This window comes from Fukomys damarensis, unplaced genomic scaffold, assembly GCF_012274545.1.
Source record: "Fukomys damarensis isolate Sample0158 unplaced genomic scaffold, DMR_v1.0_HiC HiC_scaffold_14, whole genome shotgun sequence".
Classification (NCBI taxonomy): Eukaryota; Metazoa; Chordata; class Mammalia; order Rodentia; family Bathyergidae; genus Fukomys; species Fukomys damarensis.
Genome location: NW_022900926.1, coordinates 37492297 through 37519147, shown reverse-complemented (window position 1 = coordinate 37519147; position 26851 = coordinate 37492297). Strand labels below are relative to the sequence as shown.

The 26851-nt window shown below is 41.1% G+C and overlaps 1 protein-coding gene across 2 annotated transcripts; it reads right to left on the bottom strand.

Moving 5' to 3' along the window:
* Window positions 1-1964: 1964 nt before the first annotated feature.
* Sft2d1 (SFT2 domain containing 1) lies at window positions 1965-24091 on the bottom strand. 2 transcript variants are annotated; one of them, XM_033763329.1, is made up of 9 exons: window positions 23914-23992; window positions 14765-14786; window positions 12792-12878; window positions 12160-12242; window positions 11179-11260; window positions 8632-8667; window positions 5866-5924; window positions 4405-4434; window positions 1965-2337 (listed from the first exon to the last, which is right to left on the bottom strand). In XM_033763329.1, exons 2-9 carry the CDS (start codon window positions 14783-14785, stop codon window positions 2298-2300), a joined length of 438 nt encoding a protein of 145 aa, XP_033619220.1. In that variant the 5' UTR covers window position 14786; window positions 23914-23992; the 3' UTR covers window positions 1965-2297. The 2 variants fall into 2 exon arrangements, with proteins under 2 accessions (XP_033619220.1, XP_010608855.1); XM_010610553.3 differs by lacking the exon at window positions 14765-14786 and having other exon boundaries at window positions 1966-2337; window positions 23914-24091.
* Window positions 24092-26851: the final 2760 nt, after the last annotated feature.

The window sequence follows — 26851 nt, the reverse complement described above, 5'->3', positions numbered from 1 at the left end:
ATATATTTTGGTGGTACTGGGGATCGAATGCGGGTCCTTGCCCTTGCAAGGCAGGCTCCAGAACCACTGAGCTAAATCCCCAGCCCTAGCCTCAGCAGATTTAAGAACCTATTTCTCCATCCTGAGCTGTGCCCCTTTATAAAGGGGCCTCTTTACAAAAGTGCTCCATGTTCTCCCTGGAACCCTCCTCACCAATAGAGCAGCACATGCCAGGGTGGGTCCTGGATGCACATCACCCTCAACTGTAACTCTGACAGGGGTCTCCACTCTACCTTCTGCTTCTGGAAGACCAGGCTCCCAGGCAAGATGGGTATATTACTCTTTGCTAGCCATCTGTATGCTCTGTCCCTTGTAGCTCTCACTCAAGGACTCTGGAGTTCAGCACCTGGGTTGCCTGGACTTCAGGTTCTCCAGCTGACTCCTGCTTCTCTCAAATGGATTCCTAGAAAGCCCCTCCTTTGGTCAGGCTAAACCCAGACAAGCAGATAGCATTTCAACTTTAAAGTCAACAGCCATTTCTCAACAGGGTTCCCAATTCTGCTTTCTTCCCTGCATATTATTCCTGCCTCCTGCTGCCAGACAAGCAAACAAGATTCACAGACACAGCAGAGCACAGTGGATGCCAAGAGTGGATATGCCTATCAGAACCTGACCATCCACAGTGCATGCCAGCAGGACCTCAGCAGAACCACGAGGAAGAGACAGGTCCAAAGAGGGTATGTAGCACATGAGGGCAATTTCCCAATCTTTTCTGAAAACTAAGCCCATTTATTACTATTGTCATTTATTAAATGGCTCAAGCAAGTCTCTTGTCCTCTGGAGTGTTTTCCACAGCCAGTTTCCTATACTCACTGGCCCCACCTCTTCCAAAGTATCTCTTTCCTCTGCCTGGGGGCTGCATAGCCTGCTCCAAAGCTGGTGAGCTGCATCCCACACCATAAAGCACCCCGTGGAGCCTCTGTAGCAGCATTCCCCATGCCTCATTGTAGCAACCGAGACTTCCTTGGTGCCAAGACATCTGTGGTTGTCCTGCATAGTACCTTCTCATTCCTCAGAACGTGCTCTTCTCTGCACCAATGGAGGAGGGTGCTAACCAGCAGGCTCAACTCCCAAGGTCCCTGGGCCTGACCCTGGCCAACCCCCCTCTCACACCAACCACCTTGTATTTCAACACCAATGACCTCAACTACTCACAATACCCTAACAATCACTACCCTGTCCTGAAGAGACTCATCTCCATGATGATCTACCTGCTATCCCAAAAGAATATTCACCAGCCCTTGTTTACCAGGCTAACTAAGCAAAAGCGATTCTTCTGCCACCCTCTTGTACCTATTTTCCCTATTGACCCTCACTAGCCTGAGATAAAGCCACCTTCTCTTTGCACTACTGTGTCACAGTGGCCGTGCCAACTTGCCCCTTCCTGCTGAACACTGACCAGGCTGGGGTCAGCCCATGGGGGAGGAAGGGCACCAGGTACAGCTTCTCCCTCTCTGCTACCTCTCAATGGCCATCTCCCCTTGCTTCTGCAGTGGTCTCCTGCCGATTCCACCCTGGGGTAAAGCAGCTTTCCACTGCTGCTGGCACCTGGGTCCCCTCCCCTCTGTCAGCACCTATGTAATCAGTGCCCCACTGTCATCCCTTCCGGAATGCCTGGCTGGTGCTGTTTTCAGTGCTAATACCTTCACACATCTATTCTCAGCAGTATTTCTTAGGTCATGGTCTGTATATTATTCATTTGTCTACCTAAAGACAGCATGAAAAAAATTTATTGAGTTGAACCACTTAAAATATTATAAATCCGTTCCAGAAAATGTTATTTTTCCAAGAATGGGTTTATTTCAAAATTGTAGATATATATAGATATATATATATATATTATTTATATTACATGTATGTAATAAGGAATTTTAAGCTTAAAGTAAAAAATTTCACATTTTTAAAGTTAAAAAAGGGTATCTTAAAAATGTAGATATTTTTAAAAGCCAAATAAACTGCATATATCTCACAGCACAGATTTATCCCTTAAATATTCACATTTCAAAAGCTCCTTTGTAAAGATTAAAAAGTGGCTAAAGATTATTTACAATTGTCAGTGAAAATCTTATCTTTGGAAAATCATGTTAATAACAACAGTGCATTTAAAACTATGAGCATGGAACAGTTTAAGAGTGGTTTTACCAGGACACACAATGGGCTTGAGTTGCAGATGGACTGATTACAGAACCAGGAATATCCCCCTGCACAACAGACGATCCCACCTTCCAGTGTTCTTTCCCATGAGATGGTTCAGATTTTCAACTTAGGATAGAAGAACAGCATTTAAGTACTGCATCCCTGGTGAAAAGGAGGAAAAAAGCAGATGTAACAATATTCTGCAAGAGCAAATCTGCAAAATGAGTTCCTGCCAACTACAAGAAAGCCTCTTTACAGTGAAATTCTCTGGACTCTTCTCCATATTTTTTGATTAACTAGAACTTTACTGAATATCATCTAAAATCAAGAGCTACTAATTTCCAAAATAGTGTTTACCTTAGGAAATATTCACCAGCACACATGCTGATCTTAATACAAAGAGACTTAAATACCAAAAATAGCCTAACAAAAAAACTAACTTTGAAAAAGAATGAATGAACTGGATTTGAAGTTTTATTTTGTTTTCGGTTTATAATGAGATAGGGTTTCACTTTTGTAGCTCAAGCTGGTCTTGAACTCAGGGTGATTCTCTTGCTTCAGCCTCCCAAATGCTAGGATTATAGGCATGTACCACCACACTCTGCTAAAACATGGATTTTTGTTTTTGTTTTCCAGTACTGGGGATCAAACTCAGGACCTTGAGCTTGCAAGACAGGTGCAGCACCACTGAGCTAAATCCCTGCCCCTAGAACATGAATTTTAAAAGCACAATGGTTTAACACTTCATTCTGAGAATTACAAAACATTAATTAATAAATCTCATTTACCTTTCACATTTTTTCTTAACTGTATGTTTGAATTATTACATAATACATATTCATTTAAAAAAAAAAACAACTTCTAGTTAGACTGTTAAAAATATCGACTGAAAAGGGCTGGGGATTTAGCTCAGTGGCACCGCGCCTACCCTGTAAGCTCAAGGTCCTGAGTTTGATCCCTGGTACCAGGAAAAAAAAAAAAATCCACCAAAAACTGTGAGATTTATTCTACAGTTTGTTCTTTAGTGCAGGATCCTGCATTTCTGGGGAAGGAGCAGTCATTTTTCCAGACCTGTGCCACCTATGTAGAAACTGGCTCTGGATGGCACAGACCTGAGGTCTCTCTAACCCTCCCTCCATGCTGAAAGCTGGAAAGAACTGAGAAGCTGCCAAGGGAGCATCTGGGGTACACTACGTGAGCTCTAAGAGCTCTTGTTCTAGCTTCTTCACCTGTATTTGACTCAATTAATATTTTCTCCTTATAATAAATGCTCATCAAAAAGAATAATCTGTTTGACACTAATTTCCTTCACTGTTTATACTGGATATATAATTTTCCTTTTTCTAAACATACATATATAAATATATAATATTACAGATAGCTATATCTAAGAACCTACTTCTCTATCCTGAGCTGTGCCCCACCCCACGGTGAGCCTCTTTACAAAGGTGCTCCATTTTCTCCCTGGGACCCTCCTCACCCATACAGCAGCACATGCCAGGGTGGGTCCTGGATGCACATCACCCTCAACTGTAACTCTGACAGGGGTCTCCATTCTATCTTCTGCTTCTGGAAGACCAGGCTCCCAGTCAAGAAGGATAGGTAGATCTCACGTCTTCTAATTTCACAAGTAACAAAGTCACACCTTTCCAGAATTTTTTCCAAATTTCTCAGGTCTAAATTGGAATTAGTTTTGGTTGTCCTCCATAATTAAATTAAAATATCTTTAGAAAAGTTGAAAAAATGGCAGTTACCTCTTGATTATATTTCTGCTGCTAAAAACACTCATCATATCTCATTTTCCCAGTTTCTGCATCCTAGTTACTGTAGAGTCTCTTGTCAAAAATCTCCTAACTACAAATGTTGAAGTGGTAAGGCAGGAATAAATTCCCAACCCATTTCCTTCACATATTCAAGATGCTTCCCTGTGGATACTACAAGTGCCAAACATCTTTTCAACTCATTAAAACAAAACAAAACTTATTTCCTTTAAGCAAGAAAGTCAATGTCAACCAAAAAAAAAAAAATCTCTTAATGTAAAATTATTTAAATTTATGTGATTTTTTTTTTTTTTTTTTTTTTTTTTTTTTTTTTTTTGGGTACTGGGGATCGAACTCGGGTCCTTGTGCTCACAAGGCAGGCGGTGGAGCCACTGAGCTAAATCCCTGCCCTAATTTGTGTGATTATTAAAGAATCAGAAATAACACAATGGAATTCAAACAAGCTCACCTTGCATATGGGATATATGACAGACTGTACCTGCAAGAAAGAGTCAAAAATGTTTACTGATATTTGTACACCACAGCTTCCTCTATGCCAAGAGGCTATGTCTACCACTATGGCAAACAACAGCACAGTACCCTTTAGAGGCTCTCGAAGTTTGACCCAATACTGAAGGAAAAACAATCACTTGTGAACTTGTTTAAAACTCAGAGCATTAGGTCCCACCCAGATACCTTCAAACACAAGACTGTTTTATCCAGCAGTATGTTTTTTGGTTTTGCGTGTGTTGTGTGTGTGTGTTTCAGTGCTGAGGACTGAAACCTGGATCTTGGCAAACTAGGTAGGTGCTTTACCACTGAGCAACAGCCCTAGACCATTACCAAACACTCCAGGCGATTCTAATGCATGCTAAAGTTTGAGCATCCCATTATAAAAAGTTACTTTTATTTTTGATATAGAACTATAAAATAACTGAGAAATATATTCTCTTTTAAGAATAAATCAATTATTAAGTACAGATTAGGCAACAGAAGTCAAAATAAGAAGAAAAATAAGAGATCCAATTTCCCTGCACTACAGTGAAAAAACATTATATGATAACTTTGAAATATGTAGACAACTATAAACATTTGTTGATGTTTTATCTATCAATAGAAAAGAGGAGCAGGGCCAAAAGAACAACTGACTCCAGGCTTGATAATATCAAAAATTTAAAGCTGTAAAATCAGGAAGGAGTTACTGGTATGAAGACATACCTCTAGGAAACAAACACTCTTCACCATCTAACACGGAGGAGGGCAAGGAGCCAGCAGAGGCATATTCAATCAGACCAATATTTGCACCTCTACACAGATGGACCAGATGTGGGGTAGGACAGACAAAGGGCTGTAAAGAACAGGACAGTTTGACCAGGGAGATGCGTGCTCAGATGTTCAGAAAGTGGGAGAGAAAACTACCAGTAGAACAGCCCGAAAACAGTACTCAACAAGTGTTCACGTCACCGTCTGTACAGAAAGCATCTCTAGATTATCACAGGACCACAAAAAACACCAGCAGGAGCTCCTACTCGTAATTACCCAGCAACAGTGTGCATAATGCTTGGTGGACTGACCTTCACTCAGGCTCACCCTGTGATTTGGCCTCTTTTATAAGATCATGGGGCACTGTCTACATTTCTTATCACTTTTCTTTCACGATCATGTCCTTGTATTTCTACATGAGCATAGCTCCCCACTCCACCACTGATGCACCCAACTTCCATAGCTCCCCCTCCTAAAGGTACCACTGAAGCTCAATGTCTGAAACAACAGGACTTAGCCCTGACCTCACCTCACCTCATAGGGTCTCACAAGGTCTGGCTCCAAAGCACATGTTTCTAACCCAAATTTAGAGCTTCACAGTTTCCAAACAAAATGTTTCACATGCTAGGCCATTTTAACTTTTTAACTAGTATGAGAAAAGACTTACCAGGTCATTGACATGAACTGCAATATGCAGAATAATAAGGCCAGTCCCTTCTTATGCCACTAACAAGAGCAAAAACAGAAATGAGTTCGGGAGTTTTAAAAGTACTTTTTATAACTAAGTTCAATTTTTCTTTCCCCTCACAAATATGGATGATGGCTCCTTTTATTTTATTAAAGTTTAGTCTGATATATGTAAGAAATTTATACACACACAAAATATATTTCATTTCAAAAGCTTACCTATTAAATATCACTGAAATAATTGTGCATAAAAGTAATAAAGATTTAAGCTTTTGAAGGTTTAGTAATAAAAAAACTGATGTTAACTTTTTTGGATCGACATTTAAAATCTCTCTTAGATTCTCACATGGAATTTACTTACTCATGTCCCTTTGTTCCTTTTCTTGAGTTATTTTTTGAAGTAAAACGATTTATTATTGTGATCTTCTGTAGTAAAAACAGTTTCCAAGCTATTATTTCTCAAAAATAATCTATTTTGAGAATCTGTATCATGTTTTTGGTTGATTCATTTGGTTTCAGTGCTGGGGATTAAACCCAGGACCACGTACATGCTGGTCAAAAGTGCTACCATGGAGCCACAGCTGTTTTTATTTAGTTGCTTCTTTATTTTTAGTTTGCTTACATAAGGAACTAGAACATTCCAAAGGCAGAAACCAATGTTTCCTAGAGATCTACAAAACCTTTTAAAGAATATTCTTTTTTTTTTCTCTCTCTCTAAGATTATTGGTTCATATTAGGTATACAGTACAGTTACATTCATCATTGGGATTTTGTACCTTTACATGACAGGTCTTGGTTCTCATTTTTTCCCCTTGTCCCTGCCCTCCCTTCACCCTCTTCCCTTCCCTATTTACAAATACTTTATTTCCATTTTTCCATTTTCTTATATTTTTTCCCTTATTACCTTTCCCCTACCCTACCCATTTCCCCTACACCTTTAGCCCTTTTCTTCCTATTTCACATTGTTAATTATATCATTAGGATCTTATGTACCATTATAGTTTTTCACAACAGGGAAACTATTTGGTATTTATACATGTGTGACTTATTTATTTCACTTAGGAGTATATCCTCAATATGTATCTTTTCCTATGAATGACTCTCATTTATCATTCTTTATGGCTGAGTAGTATTCCATTTTAGAAAAAAAACCACACCTCTATCCAGTCTCCAACTGATCAGCAAATGGGCTGTTTCCAAGTTTTAGCTATTACAAACTGTGCCGCTATAAACACAGGTGTGCATATATCACTGTGATGTGATTCTTTTAATTATTTTGGAAAAATACCCAGCAGAGGGATGGCTGGGTCAAATGAAACCATTTCTAATCCCAGCTCTTTGAGGTATCTCCACATTGATTTCCATAGTGGTTGCACCAGTCTGCACTCTCCAGTATGCACATTTGTTATTGGGTGATTTCTTCATAGCAGCCATTCTTGGTAGGGTGAGGTGGAATCTCAGTGTTGTTTTCATCTGCATTTCTAGAATGACCAGTGATATGGAACATTTTTTCATACATTTACTTGCTGCTTTTACTTCTTTGTCTGAGAAATGTCTGTTCTTTCAGATGCCCATTTTTGAATTGGGTCTTTATATTGGGGGGGCTGATTTTTATGAGTTCTTTTATTCTAGGTAATAGTCCTTTGTCTGAGGAGCACCTGGTAAAATTTTTTTCCCACATTGTATGTTGTCTCAGTTCTGTTGATGGTTTCTTTTGCAGTGCAGAAGCTTTTTAATAAGATAAGATCCCAGTTGCTGATTCTTTCTGCTAGTTCCCTTGCTACTGAGGATTTGTTCATAAAGTCTTTTCCTATGCCAATATTCTCAAGAGTTCTGCCGAACTTATCTTCCAACAAATTTAGTGTTTCTGTTTTAATATTTAGATCTTTAGTCCACCTGGATTTTAGTTTAGTGCATGGTGAAAGATAAGGGTCTAGTTTTAATCTTTGGCAGGCTGAAATCCAGTTTTTCCAATACCATTTATTAAAGAGGCTATCTTGCCTCCAAAGAATATTCTTTATCATTGGGAAATGAAATCTAAGTGACTCTCATGTAACTTTATATCATCAAAATAAAAAAGAAAATCAGAAAATTTCTAATAAAACATTTAAATAATGTATTATACATTGCCTTTCTTTTTGAAAAAATGTGTTATTTAATTGGTAGCTCAAGAACTGCTACCAAGCCCTGTGGGAAGGAGGTATGGCACAATAAATGAATAAAACTGAGAATCAGGAGCTGGAGTAAGTGAAGATTGTAAGATATAACTTCCTCAGTCTAATGAAGAGCTGTTCATTTATCCATAAGTGGTAAAAGACTGCTTTAGGTTCCTCTGTCTCTTTTTAGTTATTTTCTTTTAGTCTCCAGTCCTCTTGCCTGTTGGTTTGACTATCCTGTCAGCCTCTACTGCTCCTGCCTCCTTCTGAGCCACAGGGTCACAACACAGCTCACAGCAGTGAGAGAAGACAGAGGACCCAGACGTGTCTGAGCCTTTCTCCCATCAGATGGTGTCAAAGACATCAGCTCAGCCTCAGCTTGTGAGGATTTATACATTCAACAATTAACTCCATCTACATTATAGACAGTAGACTCCACCTTACGCCTACCCAACTGGACTTACAAATTCCATTTTAGGAACACTTAATCTTTGAAAGTTTTTGAAAACTAGACTTGGAGCTACTCTGACATGATGGTGTGATTATACTGCAGCCGGTGAGAATAGCAGCAGAAAGTCATCATAGCTTACCCAAAGAGCAGCACACAGGGTAAACACCAAGCATAGCTGTAGGGAAGGAGAGGTGAAGGGTTAGTCTGAGATCCTTCAAAAGCCTGATACAAATGCACAAACAAGTCTGCAGTCATCTGCATAGATAATGTAATACAGAACAAATGAGAGACGTGAATTCTCATTCCATGACTATCATTTTACTTTAAAGTCCACAACTGCACAATTCACAGTGTTACGGCTTGTATCTGGATGTTCCTCAAAGCCTCATGTGATCATAGATTGGGCTTTTCAGGGGTGTCAGGATCTAGGGTGTGTGATGCTGGAATTAAGGGTGTGTAATTACTAAATTAGTCCACTGATAGGTATGGCATAGTTCTGGGTAGGATTAAGGGTGTCCCATTTTAGGTATGTTACCCACCCTAAAGGCGGGTAGCTTGGATACAATATAAAAGGACAGAAAGAATGTGTCAATTGCTTCTTGCTGCATGTAGCCTTGCTTCCTTCTGCCTGCCATAAACTGTTTCTCCTCTTTGATGCCCCTCTGCCCTACTACTCAACCTTGGAGTCAGCCAATTATAGACTGAAACCTCTGTAAACTGTGAGCCAAATAAACCTTTCTTTCTTCCTTTAACTTTGAGTATTGGGGATTCTGTCTCAGCAATGAGAAAAAAAACTAAGACACTTGGCAAGCTGAAACACCTAATCTGTTGATTAAGTAAGCTGAAAGAACTTTTGACAAATGTTTATAGACAAAGAGCCATTCTAAGGATGTTCCTGTTAATGACTAGCAACAGTGATCATTAGTACAAATGCCAATACATGGTGAATTTAATTGGCTTAATGATTCCAGGGATTTTTCATACAGAAAAACTGCATTACCTCCAGCTCCAGTGAGAGTAGCTCTAGTGACCCACCCTGTGTGTCACACAGGCAGGCACTAGGTGAAAAGGAGAGGCCAGAGACAGTGTTACAGACCTGATAGGAGGCCAGCCTGTTATCTCAGCATCCTGGTAACAGCAGTGCACCTATCTAGACCTGTTTTCTTCTAACAAAGATCTCTAATTCCCATCTGTCCTGCCTAGAGGGCTACTGTAATGAGAAATCAGAAGATGACTTTGCACAGTATTCCTGTGGTAGGCTGGTATGAGGATGATTTCCTCAACATTATTTTAAGTCATAGTCTGTGTGAGTAGCAAATGAGACAGAGCAGAGCATTCACCCAGAGGCAATGACAATTTTATGGTCCCAAAATGTATCCCTAAATTACAATGGTCCCTTTGGGAAAGTATTTTATACTTCCAAAATGTTCTAACATTCTCTCAACTATGTTGTGTAAGGTGCATTACTTAAAAGGTTAAGATACCTTAAATAAAACAAATAAAGTAAAATTTCATTGGAATAAAAACTTTTGGCAGACTTAACAGTTTAAGGTAATTTCCTATTAGGTTAAATTAAATGTTAATAAATATTTTGATATACTGTACATAATACAAGAGATTCAAAATAACTGGAAAATTTACAAAAATAACAAAATATGAAATTAAACACATAAAAAAATAAAACTACACCAAAAAATGGTAGTTTGTTTTGTTTTGTTATCTGGTGAAAAAAATGGAGTAAGACTGCTAGGCAGATTGTAAACATTTCCTTACAAATTAATATAGGTTGGTTGTGTTTAAAAAGCTAATGTTAACAATTCAAAACTGGGGGGAAACACTTTAAATATACAAATGCTCTCTAACAAGAGATTTCTAAGAGATGCTGATCAAGTGAACTGGGACTCAAAGACTTGATTTGAGCAAGGGTTGTTCTTCCACCCATCCTACACAAAACATCAATTACCTAATATCCCAAAGTGTATGATGATGGAAACATTTTAGCCCCAGGTGTAAAGCATGCATCTTCCACCCCACACCCAGGCTGAAGATAAAGAGAACATTTAAGAGTAACAACTGCTGGTCTTGGGCAGGACCCACAATGCAATGAAGGTCTATTTAAAAGTATAGTATTAGCTGGGCATGTCATGCCAGTAATCCCAGCACTTGGATAGCTGAGGTAGGAGGATTGCAAAACAGGATTTCGAGGCCAGCCTGAACTAACAGTGAGATCCTGTCTCAAAAAACCCAAAAAAGTACAGTATTGTTATAGAAGCCACAATGTTAGAATTATTTGTGAAGTAAACAAGGCAGGTACAAAACCCAGATGACAAGTAATGCTTATTTTTCCTGAGAAGATTCAAATGAATTCAGAAGTAACCTATCTTCTACTCTTACCCTCCAAACAGTAAAGACAGTCAAATAATCTACAGGGCTTAAAGCTCTAATTTTCATTTATACATACACACACATACAATGTTAGTTAATATACAACAGAAATCAGGCTTTAACCAAACTACAACTTTAGAATACAGTACAATCCAAGTTCTGTAGTCATGTAGCTTTGAAGATATACTTATTTTATTCAAGAAGAGCAGTATAATGTACACACTTTATGAGAAATCATTCATAAAATGGTAATACATAAAATATTTTTACTAGTAAAAGTTTAAAAACAACATTTGCTTACCAGCATAACAACAGTTGCAAGCAATCTTGTTGTTTCAAACATTTTCTTTAGCTGCTTAATGGGTCCCATTAAAAAGCATGTGCTATAGAAAAACAAAAAACAACAGAGATGGCTTGCAAATTTTTCTGGCTATGTAAAAATAAACTGCTTTTCAAAGATAAACCCATTTATTTAATAAAAATCTTTCTTTAATGTGTTTTATTTTTCCTTAACTTTAAAAGTATACTTCACAACAAGCTATGGTTCGAATATGCTGTTTTAGTGACAGCACGCAGTTGCACTAAGGCTTGATCTTGAACTTCCAGCCTCCAGAATTGTAAGAAACAAACATCCATTTTAACTCGGTCTGAGGTATTCTCTTAAAGCAGCACAAATGGAGAAAACAATCCACATACCCAAAGATGCAGCAAAAGTCTCAAAAAGGAACTCTGAGCACATAAACTAATAGCTACTTAGGCACTGAATTCTCTGCACTGTACCAATACTATCACATCTTTTTCTGGCTTGTTGTTACCACCTCCCTCACTAAATCTGAGCTCCACAGGAGCAAGGACCAGGGCATAGCAACTACAAGCCTAGGCTCTGGAGTCCACTGCCTGCTGATAATCCTGCCCCAGTTGACTTATGAGGAGCACACCACTGTGAGCAGGTGACTCACCCTCTGCAACCAGATCCACCTACCCTACAGGAATGAGGCCCTTTCCTGTAAACCTGCTATAACTGATACAAGGCGCTCAGAACAGTTCCTGGCATGTAGTATGTGCTCCCCAAAATGCTGCCCACTCTCATTAGTGCTCTGTCTGTTATGGTAGCTAGCATGTAGGAGGAGACAATAAGTATTTATGGAATGAACATAAATTCTGGGGCTGAATTTATAGTATATAGAGTTACAGAAACATCCTACTAGCTAAGTGCATATTAGAAAGATATATTTAATAGTGAAAGCAAACAGTACATCTTGAGAAGCCAACAGACACATACCTGGCCAATGCTGCAAGATTTCCAAGGGTATAAAACACTGCAAAAAGCTTTATGCCACCGGGAAGCCACAGCAATCCAGTTCCCTAAGTCAGACATTATAATTAGTTGAAAATAACTCCATGATCATAATGGCTGAAATTATAAATGTGAAATTATAAATGGCTGAAATTAAAAATTATACAGTAGTAATATAAATATTATGTAAATAAATGTTTCAAAAGAAATGTACTAGTATATGCTCTCTACACAGTAAAAACAACTTTCAATGTTATGTATTACTTTGAATCTCCTGCCTCTTTGCTTAAGTATACACAAATGTGCCATAAAAAAACTCTGTATCTGTCAATAAATCTCACTATTAAAAATACTCATTTTAAATGGCTAGTTAAAACAAGTAATAAACACATCTAAATTAATGACTCCCTGGTTCTCAAGACACACTGATTTTACCTTAGTAAAATCAATTTAACAATTCGCAAAACTCCATAGCTTCTACAACTTTTTATTGATTTCTAACACTTTATTATAGGTGACTAAATATGTTCCATTAAAATAGTCTAACAGGCACTTTTTCGTACTAGAGGGTACTATTAGCTTAATACAAAATAAAAATTATTAAGCAATCTACTCACAAGGATAGAAAAGAAAATGCCAGCCACGAAGCATATGACAAACCACTTCAATCTAGTGTTGAAACTAAGGGATGAAGCATCCAGGACCTTAGGAAAAGAGGGACAATTTAGAATTAAATTACCATATGCTAATTTGACCCTACACTAAATAAGGCAAAGTTTTAACATACACACTCAGTGTTTGTTTTGCATATTGCAGTGTCACATCTGTGGTTGTAAGAGTCATAAGAATAGGTTCTCAGTATCAGATGACACTGGGAATTTCACTAAGTCCGATAATAGTATCATTGATGTTTCACAAAATGGTGTTTCTATCCTGGATTTATATTCAGTAGATACATATTGATCAGGATAAAATGGCACAATGTAGGAGATATATGGAGAACAGGTAAAACTAGGCAGGCTACCCGCTGGTAACTGCTGAAGTTTAATGGAAACACACAGGGAGGGATCACCTATATTCTTTTAATTCTGTGGGTTTCAGGGCCTGTGATGTACAAATCTCTCTCAGCAGAAGCATTTGAGGAAGTATAAGCAGCTGGACAAGGAAGAGGAAGATGCTAAGCAAGGATGTGGTTTCAACTGGAGTTCAGCCTACTGGTAGGTGGCCAGGCTTCTGGGGCACCTTCCCTTAGTCTCATTGGCTACAGCTGGGGGTGCAATAGGAGTGACTGCAACTTGCAGGGGAAGCAGCAGCAGTGCAGGAAGCACTAAAGAGGGACCCTGGGCAAGGCCGGTAGCAGTGTCCTATCCACACAGTACAATTAACTTTCATTATAGAAAGATTAACCTGGTTGTGGAGGCTCAGGCCTGCAATACCAGCACTCTGGGAGGCTGAAGCAGGAAGATTACCAGTGCAAGCCTAGAAAAATCTGGGATTTTATATTAATAAATCAAAATAAAAATTAAAAAATAAAAGGTTGGGATATAGTTCAGTGTGATGGCTGAGTTCAATCCCCAATACCAAAGAAAATGAAAAAACAAAAACAGGAAAAAGTTCATTTTAAGTCAATTCACAGAGCATTAGGTACCTCCTCAACTGCTGAAAAAATAAAAATTTTAAATGATTATTTGGCTGGTGTGGTGGGGCACACCTGTAATCCCAGCATTCAGGAGGCTGTGGCAAGAGGACTGCCATGAGTTCAAGGCAGCCTGGACTACACAGTGAACCATGTCTTGAAAATCAAACAAACAAACAAACACATTAAAAAAACCCAAATAAATAAATAACTACATGCCATGCAAATTCTAACCAGATTATGTTGGAAAAATAGAAATTACTATGTACGTATTGAACAGAATGATAATCCAGCACACAGTAATGAGTAAGCACTTAGATCACCAAGTATACTACTAAAATTTAAATGTCTAAGTTATACTACTACATACACTTGTGGTTTGGATCTAGAATGTCCCTCAAAACTCTCACATACTCAGAGGTGGGATCTTTTGAAGAGTGGATTGTGGGGGTCCTGTACTTCCTGATAGATTCATCTACTGATGAGTTAAGGGGCTGAGTGAGCGGTTAGGAGGTGGGGCCTGGGAGGAAGATGGGTCACTGGGCTCCCTAACTCCTCCCTTTACTTTCTGCTTCCTCCATGCTATGACTTGAGCAACTTTTCTCCATCCAGGCCCTTTTGCCACGCAGTTTCTGCCTTGGAGCCCAATGGCCATGGACTGTAACAGTGAGCCAAAATAAACCTCTCCTCCTTTAAGATATGGGTGTTGGATATTTCGTCCCGGCAACAAGAAAGTGAGACAACACTTATAAAGTAAGACTACAGGGGCCAGGGATTTAGCACAGTGTCACTGTGCCTGCCTCACAAGCACAAGGTCCCAAGTTGGATCCCCGGTACTGGAAACAAAACAAAACAAAACAAAAAACTACATATTTATGATACGTTTTTGAGATTAAACAAAAAACAGGAAATTTATATGAAGCAGCTCACAATACCTTTGGTTATACGCCTTACCTCAGTATTTAACCTCAGCATCCTTGTGCAGCATGAAAAGCAAATAAAATAACTAAGTATTCTGTCAATGTAACACAGATTTAGCATATCTTAAATGTTTCTTAAAATTTGCCTTAATTTCAGACATTCTTATTTCCAGTAGTATCTGTTTAGAGCAAAACTGATCACTTAGACAAACGAACTTGTCAATAAAAAAAGTAATATTTATTGTTTCTGATGAGGAAGAGTACATCATATACAATTTAACAAAACAAAAATAAATCCCAAAGCTTGCCCTTAGTGAGCTAATGATTCTCTAAAAAATAGAAATATTAGCTTAATTTTGCCATTCCACAATGTATGTATATGTATACCAAAATATCCTGATATACAACATAAATATATACAATTTCTATTTGTCAATTTAAAACATGCAAACAGTGTACTAATCATGATTTCTAAAGGTTGATGGGAGTCCACAATGATGTGAGTACTAATGGGGAAAGGGAAAAGCATTCATTTTTATTTTTCTTTATAAATTTAAATCACCACATTGTTTCTAAGTGCAAATTATTTTTTCCCTCAATAATGAGAGGACGGTTATCTGTATCGTAGTCACTCTTTTTCCATTTATTGCTATTCTGTGTGATGATCTTTAAAAATGAAGCCTAAGGACAAATCATTCTCATTTGTAAATATGAACTAATCAATCCACAAGTAAATGACTTGTGTCTTGGAGATAAATCAAAATTCCCAACTCCTAACTCAAAGAACTATGTAATACTTCAACATGCAAGAAAACTTCTGTATTTTCCAGGTAGGAGATACAGGATCCTTTCCCCCAGCCCCCACGCAGTTTCTGCCACATGCAGTTGCTTTGCATAGCATGTGTGTGCTACTTTCTTGTTCAACCATGAGGAACAACCCCAACCATCTTGCTGATCTCTTAAAATTTAGCCCTAGAACAAAAATACATGCACATTAAAATTGCCACCTTACCCCTCTCAAAAACATTGCCACCACTTATTTTACTAATTGTCACCAAAGGCAGAAGAAGCAAAGAGAAAGGGACTGGAGGGCAAGGTTCACTCTCCTTCTCAAGGGCTTCATGGCATTATGATGAAACAGCACTACCTGTGACAGAACCCATGAGAAATTCACAAGCAAAGGCCAAACAAGAAAAGATGAGCAGCAGCTGCATCAGGGATGAGTGAAGGGATCCTCTGCACAATCATGAACAAGCAGAGATTTGGTGGTAAGAGAGGCACCAGGGACAGCTGGCTCCTGGGCTACTGCCCTCCAGGGTAAGGCTTCCAATCAGTGAGTACACCAAGTCCTCTACTCCTACCATTCCCTTTTCAAAATAACAGTGATATATAACAAGATAACATTATAACAAAGATGTATAACAAGATAAAGATTTGCAGACAAATGAGCACAAGGCGCAATGATTCTAGCAGTACTGCTTGCTGCCCGACTTGCTTGGGGTAGGTGTGGGGGCTCAACTTGCTCAATAGCCACGCTTCACCCTTTTCCTCTGTCTTCTGCTATCATTCTCTTTCATTCAGGATTTCTGATCACAGGTCCAACCTGGGTCCACCTCCTTGAGGACAGCCTGCCCTTTCTGATCCTCGCCTCAAATTTCCAATGGTAACTTCCAGGGCTCTCTTATCACCTGAGATGTGTTCATTTCAAAATTCAAGCTCTTGATCAACAACCCCAATCTCCTCCCAGTAGCAACCTGATTCAACAGCTGCCACCTGACTGCTCCTCTATTGGACCCCTTTATCTGGTCCATGGCCCTTTTCCTTTTTCTCAGTGGAAATTATAGGGTACATAGCTTCAACGGGACACCCAAAATTCTCTTTCTGCTGCAACCATCTGACACATTCCCACCTTCCTTCCTCTGCTCTGAGCAGTCCCTCAACTAAGCACTGCTTGGGGGGAGGGCAGTCATGGAACAGGACAGGAGCATCTACAAGTGTCACCAACTTCAGCAAACCTAGAGACCTTTGCCTGACCTCTAATATCTGGTGTATTTTTTTCCTTCCTTTTTTTTTTTTTTTTTTAAATTCTCTTTCTGCTGCAACCATCTGACACATTCCCACCTTCCTTCCTCTGCTCTGAGCAGTCCCTCAACTAAGCACTGCTTGGGGGGAGGGCAGTCATGGAACAGGACAGGAGCATCTACAAGTGTCACCAACTTCAGCAAACCTAGAGACCTTTGCCTGACCTCTAATATCTGGTGTATTTTTTTCCTTCCTTTTTTTTTTTTTTTTGAGACAGGGTCTCACTATGTAGTTGAGACTGACCTGGAACTCACTATGTAGTCCAGGCTGGTCTAGGACTCACACAGATCCTCCTGCCTCAGCCTCCTGAGTGCTGGGATTACAGGTGTGTCCCACCACACCCAGCTATCTTGTATTTTTTTCTTTCTTTTTATGTCAGCCTGTTTTCTAACCACTGACTATATCAAGGCTTGGATCTATGCCCCAATATTTTGCACCTCAGTAGGAACTCCCTCACCACCTGCTGTGACCAAACTGCCACACTCAGCTAGAGAAGCATCCATGCCTGTCCTCTGCTCTGATTCCTAGGGTGGGTCTCTTCCTCCTATGAGTTCCCACCCGCACTAGGGCCCCACCACTCAGACCTTCTTCAGGAATTTACACTATTGGGTTTTGTTTGTTTGTTTGTTTTTCTGTAGAGAACTACCTTCTCTCTGAGACCATGACCATCTACTTTTATACTTGTTAAGCCTCTTCCACCCTAACAAAAATCTCACTTGTCCCCATTCATCCTCCGCACACTCATACCTCTATTCACTCCTTCACTAACTCATTAACTAACACACACTGAGTGCTGCTATGGGATTATCTAAGTGCTGGTACAGGATCCAGCTCCTGATGAAATACTTATGTGCTGGCCACTCTCACTAAAACACCATAACCTAGGCAGCTTCTAAACAACAGAAATCTATATCTCACAGTTGTTGAAGCTGCACATCCAAGATCAAGGGGCAAGCAGACTGAAGGGTCTGTTAGATGGTGTTTGCTGCTGCCTCCTCACATGGTAGAAGCAAAGCGTCTCTTTTATAAGGACACAGTTGTGTTCCTAATCATGCCTCAAAGGCCTGACCTCCTAAGAGTCTCTTCCTAGGGATCAGGATTCAAAATCTGACTCTGGAGAGCGAGGGGCCACTCAGGCCTTATCATACACAATTACCCAGGCTACCCACACTGCTGCTGTCCAGGCCTCAGCCTTCGGCTGGCCCCAATCTGCTCCTGCCCCATCACATAGTTGGTGTCTCCTATCATGGGCTATGTCTGAGGCCGGGAGAGGTTGGTTGGCAGGAAGATCTCCTTGACCACTCTAGCTGCATCCCTTAAATGACAGAAGGCTGCAGACACAGAAGGCACCTTCCTGGCTTTGAGTCACAGGTGCTTTTTTTTGAGACATGAATCTCCTTTTCATTTTGAAAGCACTGGACACTTGGGCACTCACTGTGGTCCTACCCTCTCTGTGACTCATTCCTGCAGCACTGCTCTGGACTGTCTTGTTCTTTGTTCTTCTGCAGGCTTGGATCCCTCTCCCTGGAAAGATAATGCTTCTTTCCAGCCTCCCCTTGTCCTACTGTCCTTGATCTGTCAACAAGTTCCCACCAGCTCGAACCAGTGATGGTATATCCATGACTGCCTCATCAGGCAGCTTGAATGAATCTCATCACTCTTATCGGTCTTTTTATTAATAAAATTAAAAGCCACCCAATGGGGCAGTCATGCATGTACCACCAGTGGTTCAAGCTGCCCAGCAACAGGACATACGAATTATGTGCCCAACATAAACGTGTTAAACCTGCCCATCTGCGATGTGAACAGTGAAGGGACAGAGCAGGCAACTCACACTTATTCCTGAAGCTACACACTGTGCAGAAAGGACTGCAGCTATAACATGGCAGGTATACTCTGATACAAGTTGGTTCTGATGCCATGCATGTGGAAACTGCATCGGGCCATAAAGGACAAGGGCTCAGTTCCTATACTGTACCCCTTCAGAGGCTGATCACAGGCTGACTCCCTCAGGATCTGTTAAGAGTGGCTCACAGAACTCAGGGAAACACATTTACTGGCTTATTATAAAGATGTTACAAAAGAACAGAGGAAGAGATGCATAGGTCAAGGAGTGGAGGCTGAGGTATAGAACTTTCACAGACTTTCTAGGCTTGGACCCTCCAGAATATTCTACATGTTCAATTATTCCAAATTTCTCCTATCCCCTGGGGGTTTTTAAGGAGGATTCACTACATAGGAATAATTAAATTATCAGCCACTGGTATCAACGTAATCTTCCTGAGTTTGGAGGACAGGACTGAAGGGCTCACTCCACCTTCTAATCCTGCCTAGGTCTTTCTAGGGTCCAAGCTCCAATCTGAAACCAACAGGGGCAGCCAGCCACCAGCCAACTCATCAGCATACAAAAAGACATGACTGATTCAGAGATTCCAAGGATTTTAGGAGCTGTATGCCAGGAAAGAGGATGAAGAACAAGTATGTATTTTATAGTGTCACAGTGAGTACACTACTTAGTCTTGTGACAAAAGCAGCAAGAGCTTAAATTTGTACAATACTAAGTATTTTTCTATTACCATCTTTCATGTAACTTTAAGGCAAAATACTGTAACAAATTATTTCCATTTGTAAATATGGAATAATCGATTCACAAGCAAGTGACTTGTCTCAAACTTTGTTCAATAATCTAAATGCTTGCTTCTAATTCATGCGATAAAATCCTAACCCCCAAGGTGATGATATGAGGAGGTGGAGCCTTTGGGATGTAATTAGGTTATGGTATCAAAGCTTTCAGGTCAGAGACTGGTACTCTTTCCAAACAGACTTCACCCCAGATAGCTCTCACCCCTATACCATATGAGGACACAGTAAGAAGGTACCATCTAGGAACCAGAAAGATCTTACCAAATATAGAATTGGTTGGTACCTTGATCTTGGACTTTCAGACTCCAGAGCAGTAAGAAATAAATTTCTATTATTTATAAGCCACTTGGTCTAAGAAACTTTGTTACAGTACCCAAACATATTAAGACACCTTGCAGACTTTTAAATAAAAGTGTGTGAGAGAGTGTCCAATAAAAGACCTGTGTAGACTGTTATGTTCCCTCATTAGATCCTTGCCACATGATTACCTCAGTGCTCCTCTTTAGCACCTGTCCAAATCCAAACCACATGGCACCTGTGGGTCTGGTCAAGTCTTTATAAACATATACACTGCAGGTAGTGGTAGGCCCTGGATGTACAACTGGAAACAAGATAAATGAGATTCAGCCCTTATGATGGTTACATTCAAAATGAGGAAGGACATAAATAAATGAGAGACAATGAGAGAATGGGGCAAGTTTTAAACAGGAAGCACAGAGGTAAGAGTAACTGAAATAAGAAGGGCCTCACTGTAAAGACTTGGAAGAGATGATTCCAACCTTGAAAAGAAATGGTTTGCAAATGCCAAGCATCCTGGGCAGAAAAAAAAAGACTCAGCCTGAAGAACACAGATGGTGGGATGCAGTGTGCCTTGGGGGAGTTGGAGGAGGGAAGCAAAGTCAGATCAGTGGAGGTCTGAAAGGCCATGGAAGGAATCTGGAGGAGAGAAGCACAATGGGATCATCTGAGATATAGGTCAGGCCTCTCCCCCTTGAGTTCTTTCCAGGTATTTCCTAATCAGGGCCCAGACTCTTGCTACTATGCCTCGTCCCAGTCCTCAATCACCCTAAGCAGCAGGACAGAGCAGCCCAGACTCCAGCACTTCCTTGCCCAGTCACATCCCAGGCCTCATCCACTGTGTGCCCCATCCTGCTTAGATCAGCTGCACAAGAAATTCAACTCAGGATACCCTGCTCCAGGCCTGTACATCTGTAATCTAAGCCCATTTCCCACCCACCCCAAGCACCTGATGATGGTCTGCATATCCTCACCTTCCTCTGATCATCCCCACTGCCTTCCTGCTGTGTCTGACCTTGGTTTTTCATGCTTCCTCTCCAGGGGCCTGTGTTCTTCCCATGCACGCTTACCACTGGGACTGTTAGTGGGGTAGGTGTTCCCCCTTCACACTGCCTTTCCGGCCCTTTCCTCTTTACTAGACACAGCTGCTTTCAAGTCCCCCTTGACAGTGTGCCTATACTCCCCATTCTCATTGTGTTACTAACTCCCTCCTGGTTCTCATTTCTTATCTTTTAAACGTTACTGCTGTCTGTCCACCACATCTCAGTCTTAATGGCCTCACCACTGGAGTAAACAATCCTTTCCAAATTCTAGGCTATGGGTTCCTTATCATCTCCCCCCAATCCTTTCTAATACTGCAGCCACCGAACCTCATGTCTACTAGTAACAAGCACACTGCCAGTTGTGGTGGCACACACCTGCAATCCTAGCACATGCAAGGTGACGGAGGAGGATCGACAAGAGTTTGAGGCCAGCCTGGGCTAACATAGTGAGTTCAAGGCTGATCTGAACTACACAGTAAGACTCTGTCTCAAAAAACAAAACAAAACTAATAAAGCAAGTAAGCAAACAAACAAAAAAAAAGAATCCTTGTAATATCCACAGTGTCTGTGTAAGCTCAAGTTCAAGTATTTCACCTTACCTATGAACCCTACCACTTTTCTACCATTCCCCCATTCCCATTCTCTTTGGCTCTCCTATAATCACACCCTGTATACACTCAACTTTGCCCTCTGCTTTCCTAATGTATTTACCAGATAAAATCTAAATTCCACCATGCACTCCTGGCTGGAGAGAAAACTGGAACTATGCTGACTCTTGCTCCAAGAATCCTGGTACTCTGAAAGTCTATGTATATCCCTACCGACTTACTCTCCTACCGTTAACCACTTCACACTTTCTCCTTGACCTTCCAAGATCCACCTCCTCCAAACTTGAAGCTGGTAACCTTATTTTTTCAGTAGGAACAAATCAGGAGTCCACAGCCCCACCCACAACATCTGCATCTACGCCTCCTTCAGGCCTCTCCTGTTTAGCCCCTCTTGGTCAGCACCTTGAAATGATCCTCTCTTCCTATGATCATCATTTTCCCCTTTTCTGGACTATTTTTATCTAGTATTTTCTAATTTAAAAAATAAAATGTTCCCTGATCCTACTTCACCCTGATTACCTAACCTATTTCTTTGCTTTACAGAAAAAACCACCAGGATACTGCACTCACTGTCTCCACTTCCTTTCTGTACTCTGCTGAGCCATTTCTATCAGGCTTTCATCCTTACCTAGCTACCAAAACTCTTCTCATAGAAGTGACCCACGACCTCCATTTATAATCTCAATTTTTAATGTAGGAACCCTATCACAGCACACAACCCCTCCTTCTAACACTCTTCCCTCATTTCCTAGGGCACCCCTTGTGCTTGGTTCTCCTTCCTCAAGTGCCACTCCTTTCCCTCTTTTTTTCACTCCTACTCATTCTAACTTTTGCATACTGGAGACATGCCTAGGTTAAAGCTTGGGTCTTATCTCTTTTCTGCTTACACACAACCCTTTGGTGAGCCCATCTCCCTCATCTTTCCTCCAATAGAATCCAGAAATGGACATCCAACTGCCTTCTTGACATTTGCCTACCTGAAACCTCAGACTTAGCATCCACAGTGAAGTGATTTTTCTCCTGGAACCTGTTCTTCCAACAATCCAGATAAAAGAGCCTCCATCTTTCTAGCTGCTCAGGTCAAACCCCATGGGAGCAGCCTTTGTTCCTCTGGCTCGCACAATACAATCTTGTCAAACCAACAGGTGGCTCTATATTCAAGCCATTTAAAGAATCGGCCTCCCTGTTTTTAAACCACTGTTACTGTGTTAACACAGTAAGTCATCTCTTACTGGCACTACCCTACTAGTCTCCTGACCAGCCTCTGGGCTTCTAACTTCTACCTTCACCCTACACTATGTCCTCCAGGGTGGAGTAAGCCTTTCAAATCCATCACTTCTCTGCTCAAAAACTAGAGGCATCCCAACCCATTCCCCATAAAAGTGAAACATACAAACTACAACAGGACTGAGAATCCCACTTCTGCCTGCCTGTTTCCTACACTTGGTCCGTTTCTCTCCCTCTTCTCCAGCCACCCTGGCCTCTGTACTGGCTTGAACAGGGCTTTGTCATCAGCTGTACCCTGTGCTTGCTAGGCTCTTCAGTACTCGTCCTGATATCCCAAAGGTCCTTCACTCAGATCCATGCTCAGATGTTATCCTAACTGGAAGTCTCATCCACCACCTTATGTAACACGGCCATCTCAAGCTTCTTCACTTGCTTTAACTTTTTGCACAGCACAAATGGTGCCAGACACATTATAAACTTACTTACTAGCTGTTCGATTTATAGAGTTCACTGCGAGCAGTTACATACTTACGTTATAGACTCTGGACCCTCACAGGCAAGCCCAGAGCCCTGTCCACAAGAATAAATATGACAAGGGAGTAAATCAGGAAAAGAAAGGGAACTAACAGAAAAGATCCTCATATAATACAAAGCAACTTTAAGTGCTCCACTTCTCTCAGTGACACAAAAATATGTTAGTATGCAAATAAGAAAACACTTACAAAGCAGTTTGGACTCCACTTCTTTTTTAACCCTCTTCCTGGAGGAAGTAACCTTTATCAAGTCTCACGGGTAAAGTGCAAATACAATAAACAAAGGTTTTTATTTTTGAAAAAGAACTCTTACTAGACCTCAGTGCCTTAGAAAATTTAATTCAGTGTTACTTCACCTAACCATGCCCTGTGCGCTTACCTTCAGTCTCCCTACATCCAAAAGACCCCCAACACACTCACAGCAAGCACCTCATTTACCTTCACTCTGACTCAAGGCTGAGGGACTCCGACTTCCTAGAGCTCACACCTGCTGCACCGAACCCGCCGCAGCACAGAGACTTGTGGCGCGCAAGGCAAGGACACCCGGGATGAGGGCCAAGCGGGGTCCTGAGAGAGCGAAGCCACAGGGAGCAAGGGGTGCACCTCCGGGTAGCAGTGCCCCGGGATAAGTCCTGAGAGTGCCCCGCGCCTCCAGGAAGCTGGTACCAGCCGGCGGGACGTCCCTCGCCCGCTCCGCCCCTCCATCCTCGCCGCGGACGAGCAGGCCCGGAGCCAGCATAGGGTCGTTACCTGTGCGGTCAGACCCTGCTCCTCGTCATCCTGACCACTCAGGACCCGCCGCAGCTTCTCCATAGTCTAGTCAGTCCGCCGCAGCGCGGTCCACTCGCCTGCCTGTTCGTTCGCACCCACCCGGAAACCCGGAAACCGTACCGCAAAGCTCCGGCCGGAAGTGCGGGTTCACAGCATCCGGCGCTCGGGCACAGCAGCCGTGGCAGTCCGCGCACGCGCAGCTGCTTTCTCCCCGAGCTGTGGCTTGTGACGCGCGTCCTTCCCAACTGCCTGCAGGGTCCGCGAGGACTGCGCGGGTACGTTGCTGACCCTACGTGGAACACAGCCTCGATTCCAACCCTACAGGCTGTGGCTATTCAGCCTGCAGGCACGGAGCCCAGATGACTCTGCCAGGCGAATGAGTCCTGCGGGCCAAGGTCGCTGCGCAGATGACCCAGAGCGTACCTCTGACTGCCGCCCTGAGATCAGAGGCCCTGCAACTCTACCCCTTATCCTACTCCTCCTTGGCCTCCTGATTATGAGGGACAAACGCCCCAGGGTGGATAACGTTTCACGCTGTCTCTAGAAATACGGTAGCATGCGGCTTTGCCTTTGGTCTTGGGAGAGGGATTTACTTATGCAGTTCTTCTGCTACCTAGGAATTTGAGAGTAAATCCCTGCTTACAAGAGGAATAACTAATGCAAGTCTTCGTTCCAATTTGACCTCAAGCCTGCTGGCCTTTGAACAAAGTGGTTACTGTTCTCCATCCAGTGCTGGATGGATGACACTAGCAGATGGAGTAGTGGCATTTTTTCTTCTGTCACTCACTGTACCAACAAAGGAGAGATTAAAGATTATGGCTGCCAGAGTGCATTCTAGAGGAATTTGGAGCTTTCCAAGAACATGCCACGCCCCTCCAGTCATTGAGTGGTTTTGCTCTTTCAAATGCTTTTAGGTTTGATGAGATGCTAATGAAAATGTCTTATTTTGTTCATATCGCCCATTCTTCACTCCCTAAAATTTGATCATTAAAAGGGGACCACCGAAAGATTTGTCCTTCCTCTTGTCTTCAATATAGAGATTTCACCTACCCTCAAATAGAAACAAGTATTAATAAAGCCCCTTAAACAGATCCATATACTTTCTCAGAAGAGTCCAGTGTCCAACATCCTTCAGACAGTAAATATATTTAGTCTATTCGTTCTCCACTGTGATTTTTTTATACTGTCCTTTAGATGGTCAGAAAACAATAAAATCTGTAAATAGTCCATCCAGCGTGGTGGCACATCCCTGTAATCGCAGATACTCAGGAGACTGAGGCAGGAATATTCCAAGAGGCCAGCTTAGGTAGCTTAGCAAGCCTCTGTGACAAAATTTTAAAAATTAAAAAATTTATCTTTTAAAACCCCATCTATGCTTCTATTTAATAGCAATACATTTATAAGTTCTTTCAAAATTTGGCTTTTGAAGTATGATTACTTTTCTATAAAAATGAAATAAACTAGCACCTTTAGTAATGGAAAAAATATTTTCTAAGGATACATGAGATTGAAACACATGAAAGTACCAAAACTCAAGTAATAAAATTAAAACTAAAAAGGACATTCTTTCAGGTGGTCAGCCTGTACCTGAGTGTAAGAAATTTACATAGAAAATATTATAGAATGCTTAAGAATGCTAAGTGTACTTGTACCCTAGAAGCCACTGTTGGTTTCCTGAATAGTACTGAACAAAGGTAATTTGAGACATAACCTCTATGGAGATGATAAAATGATTCAGAGTCGAGGCTCTGGAATGAGATTACCTGGATTTGAATCCTGGTTCCTTCTTTTCATAGCTGTAAGCGTAAACTTCAGTATCATTTTATATGTGGAAATTGACATCATTCTGACTTTGCAGTGCTGTTATGAGAATTAATTGAAATAATACTGTTATCAGTCCCTGTTATGCACAGGCTCTGTATTTACAAATGCATTGACCCACTAAAATGTATTACCCCAAATCAATGGACAGGTACAGCACTTTGGAGGCCATTCAGGGTCATAGGCACAGCGGTGAACATTTTAAATTGTGAAAATCATACGTTACCAGCTGAGATCAAACAGGACAAGGCTCTGCCTTCTTGTTTCAGATCATACTGTAAACAAGTGTTCTTTTCACAACCATTTAGTGCCACATTTTTTGCATTATGCTCTTTTTGGGGGTTGATTTTGTTATTGAAGATGGCCCTGGCCCCTGTGCAGGCTTCTGAGCATAAAGCTATGTCATGCTTTACTGAAAGATAATTGTATAGAGAAGCTTCATTCAGATGTGACTGATGTTGCTGTTGTTTGATTTTAAAAGTGTCTTTGACTGTAAAAACACATAAAGCAAGGTTATATATTGGTGAGTTGACACAAATGTTGTGAGCAGAGGCTTTCAACTACCAACATTTGTATTTCCCCAGGGGCAATGGGTACAGTGTATTTCCAAATTCAGTGTTTGTGGTGACTTTGTAGAAGCCCAGTTATTGAGAATTGACTAGCCTAGTGCATGCCAACTGCTGAATAAATGTTCATTTTTATAATTATTGTTTCATACAATTTCTGCTCTGGATCCCTGTCTTTCCACCGGATCTATGGGTTTCACTTGAGAGAAATGCCACTCCCTTCTTGAAAAAGCTTTCCTAGGCCTCTTAAGGCACAGCTAAGTATCTTCCTGTGCCCTCCTAGCTCTTGTGTTTGCCTCAGTATGGAATTACTGACCACCTCATTGACCACCCTGGCATCACCTGGCCATGGGCCTCTGCCCAGATAACCTGGCTCATTCATGTTCAGACTGTCCTTTGATACCTAGTTTGGTACATTACATGATAGTTTAGTGGATGCTTCTACAATGAATAAATAAACACATAACTAGAGCATATTAAAGAATCTGAGAATAACTTGGCCTCCATAGGATAAAATGTAAAGTTAATTT

What these genes read in the sequence shown, in the direction of transcription:
- Sft2d1 (XM_010610553.3), bottom strand. Translation starts at nt 23,976, where the DNA reads ATGGAGAAGCTGCGGCGGGTCCTGAGTGGTCAGGATGACGAGGAGCAG. An exon ending in AATCTTGCAGCATTGGCCAG is followed by an intron (nt 11,261 to 12,159) that starts GTATGTGTCTGT and finishes GTTTTTCTATAG; the next exon opens with CACATGCTTTTTAATGGGAC. An exon ending in TCATATATCCCATATGCAAG is followed by an intron (nt 2,338 to 4,404) that starts GTGAGCTTGTTT and finishes CCTTTTCACCAG; the next exon opens with GGATGCAGTACTTAAATGCT.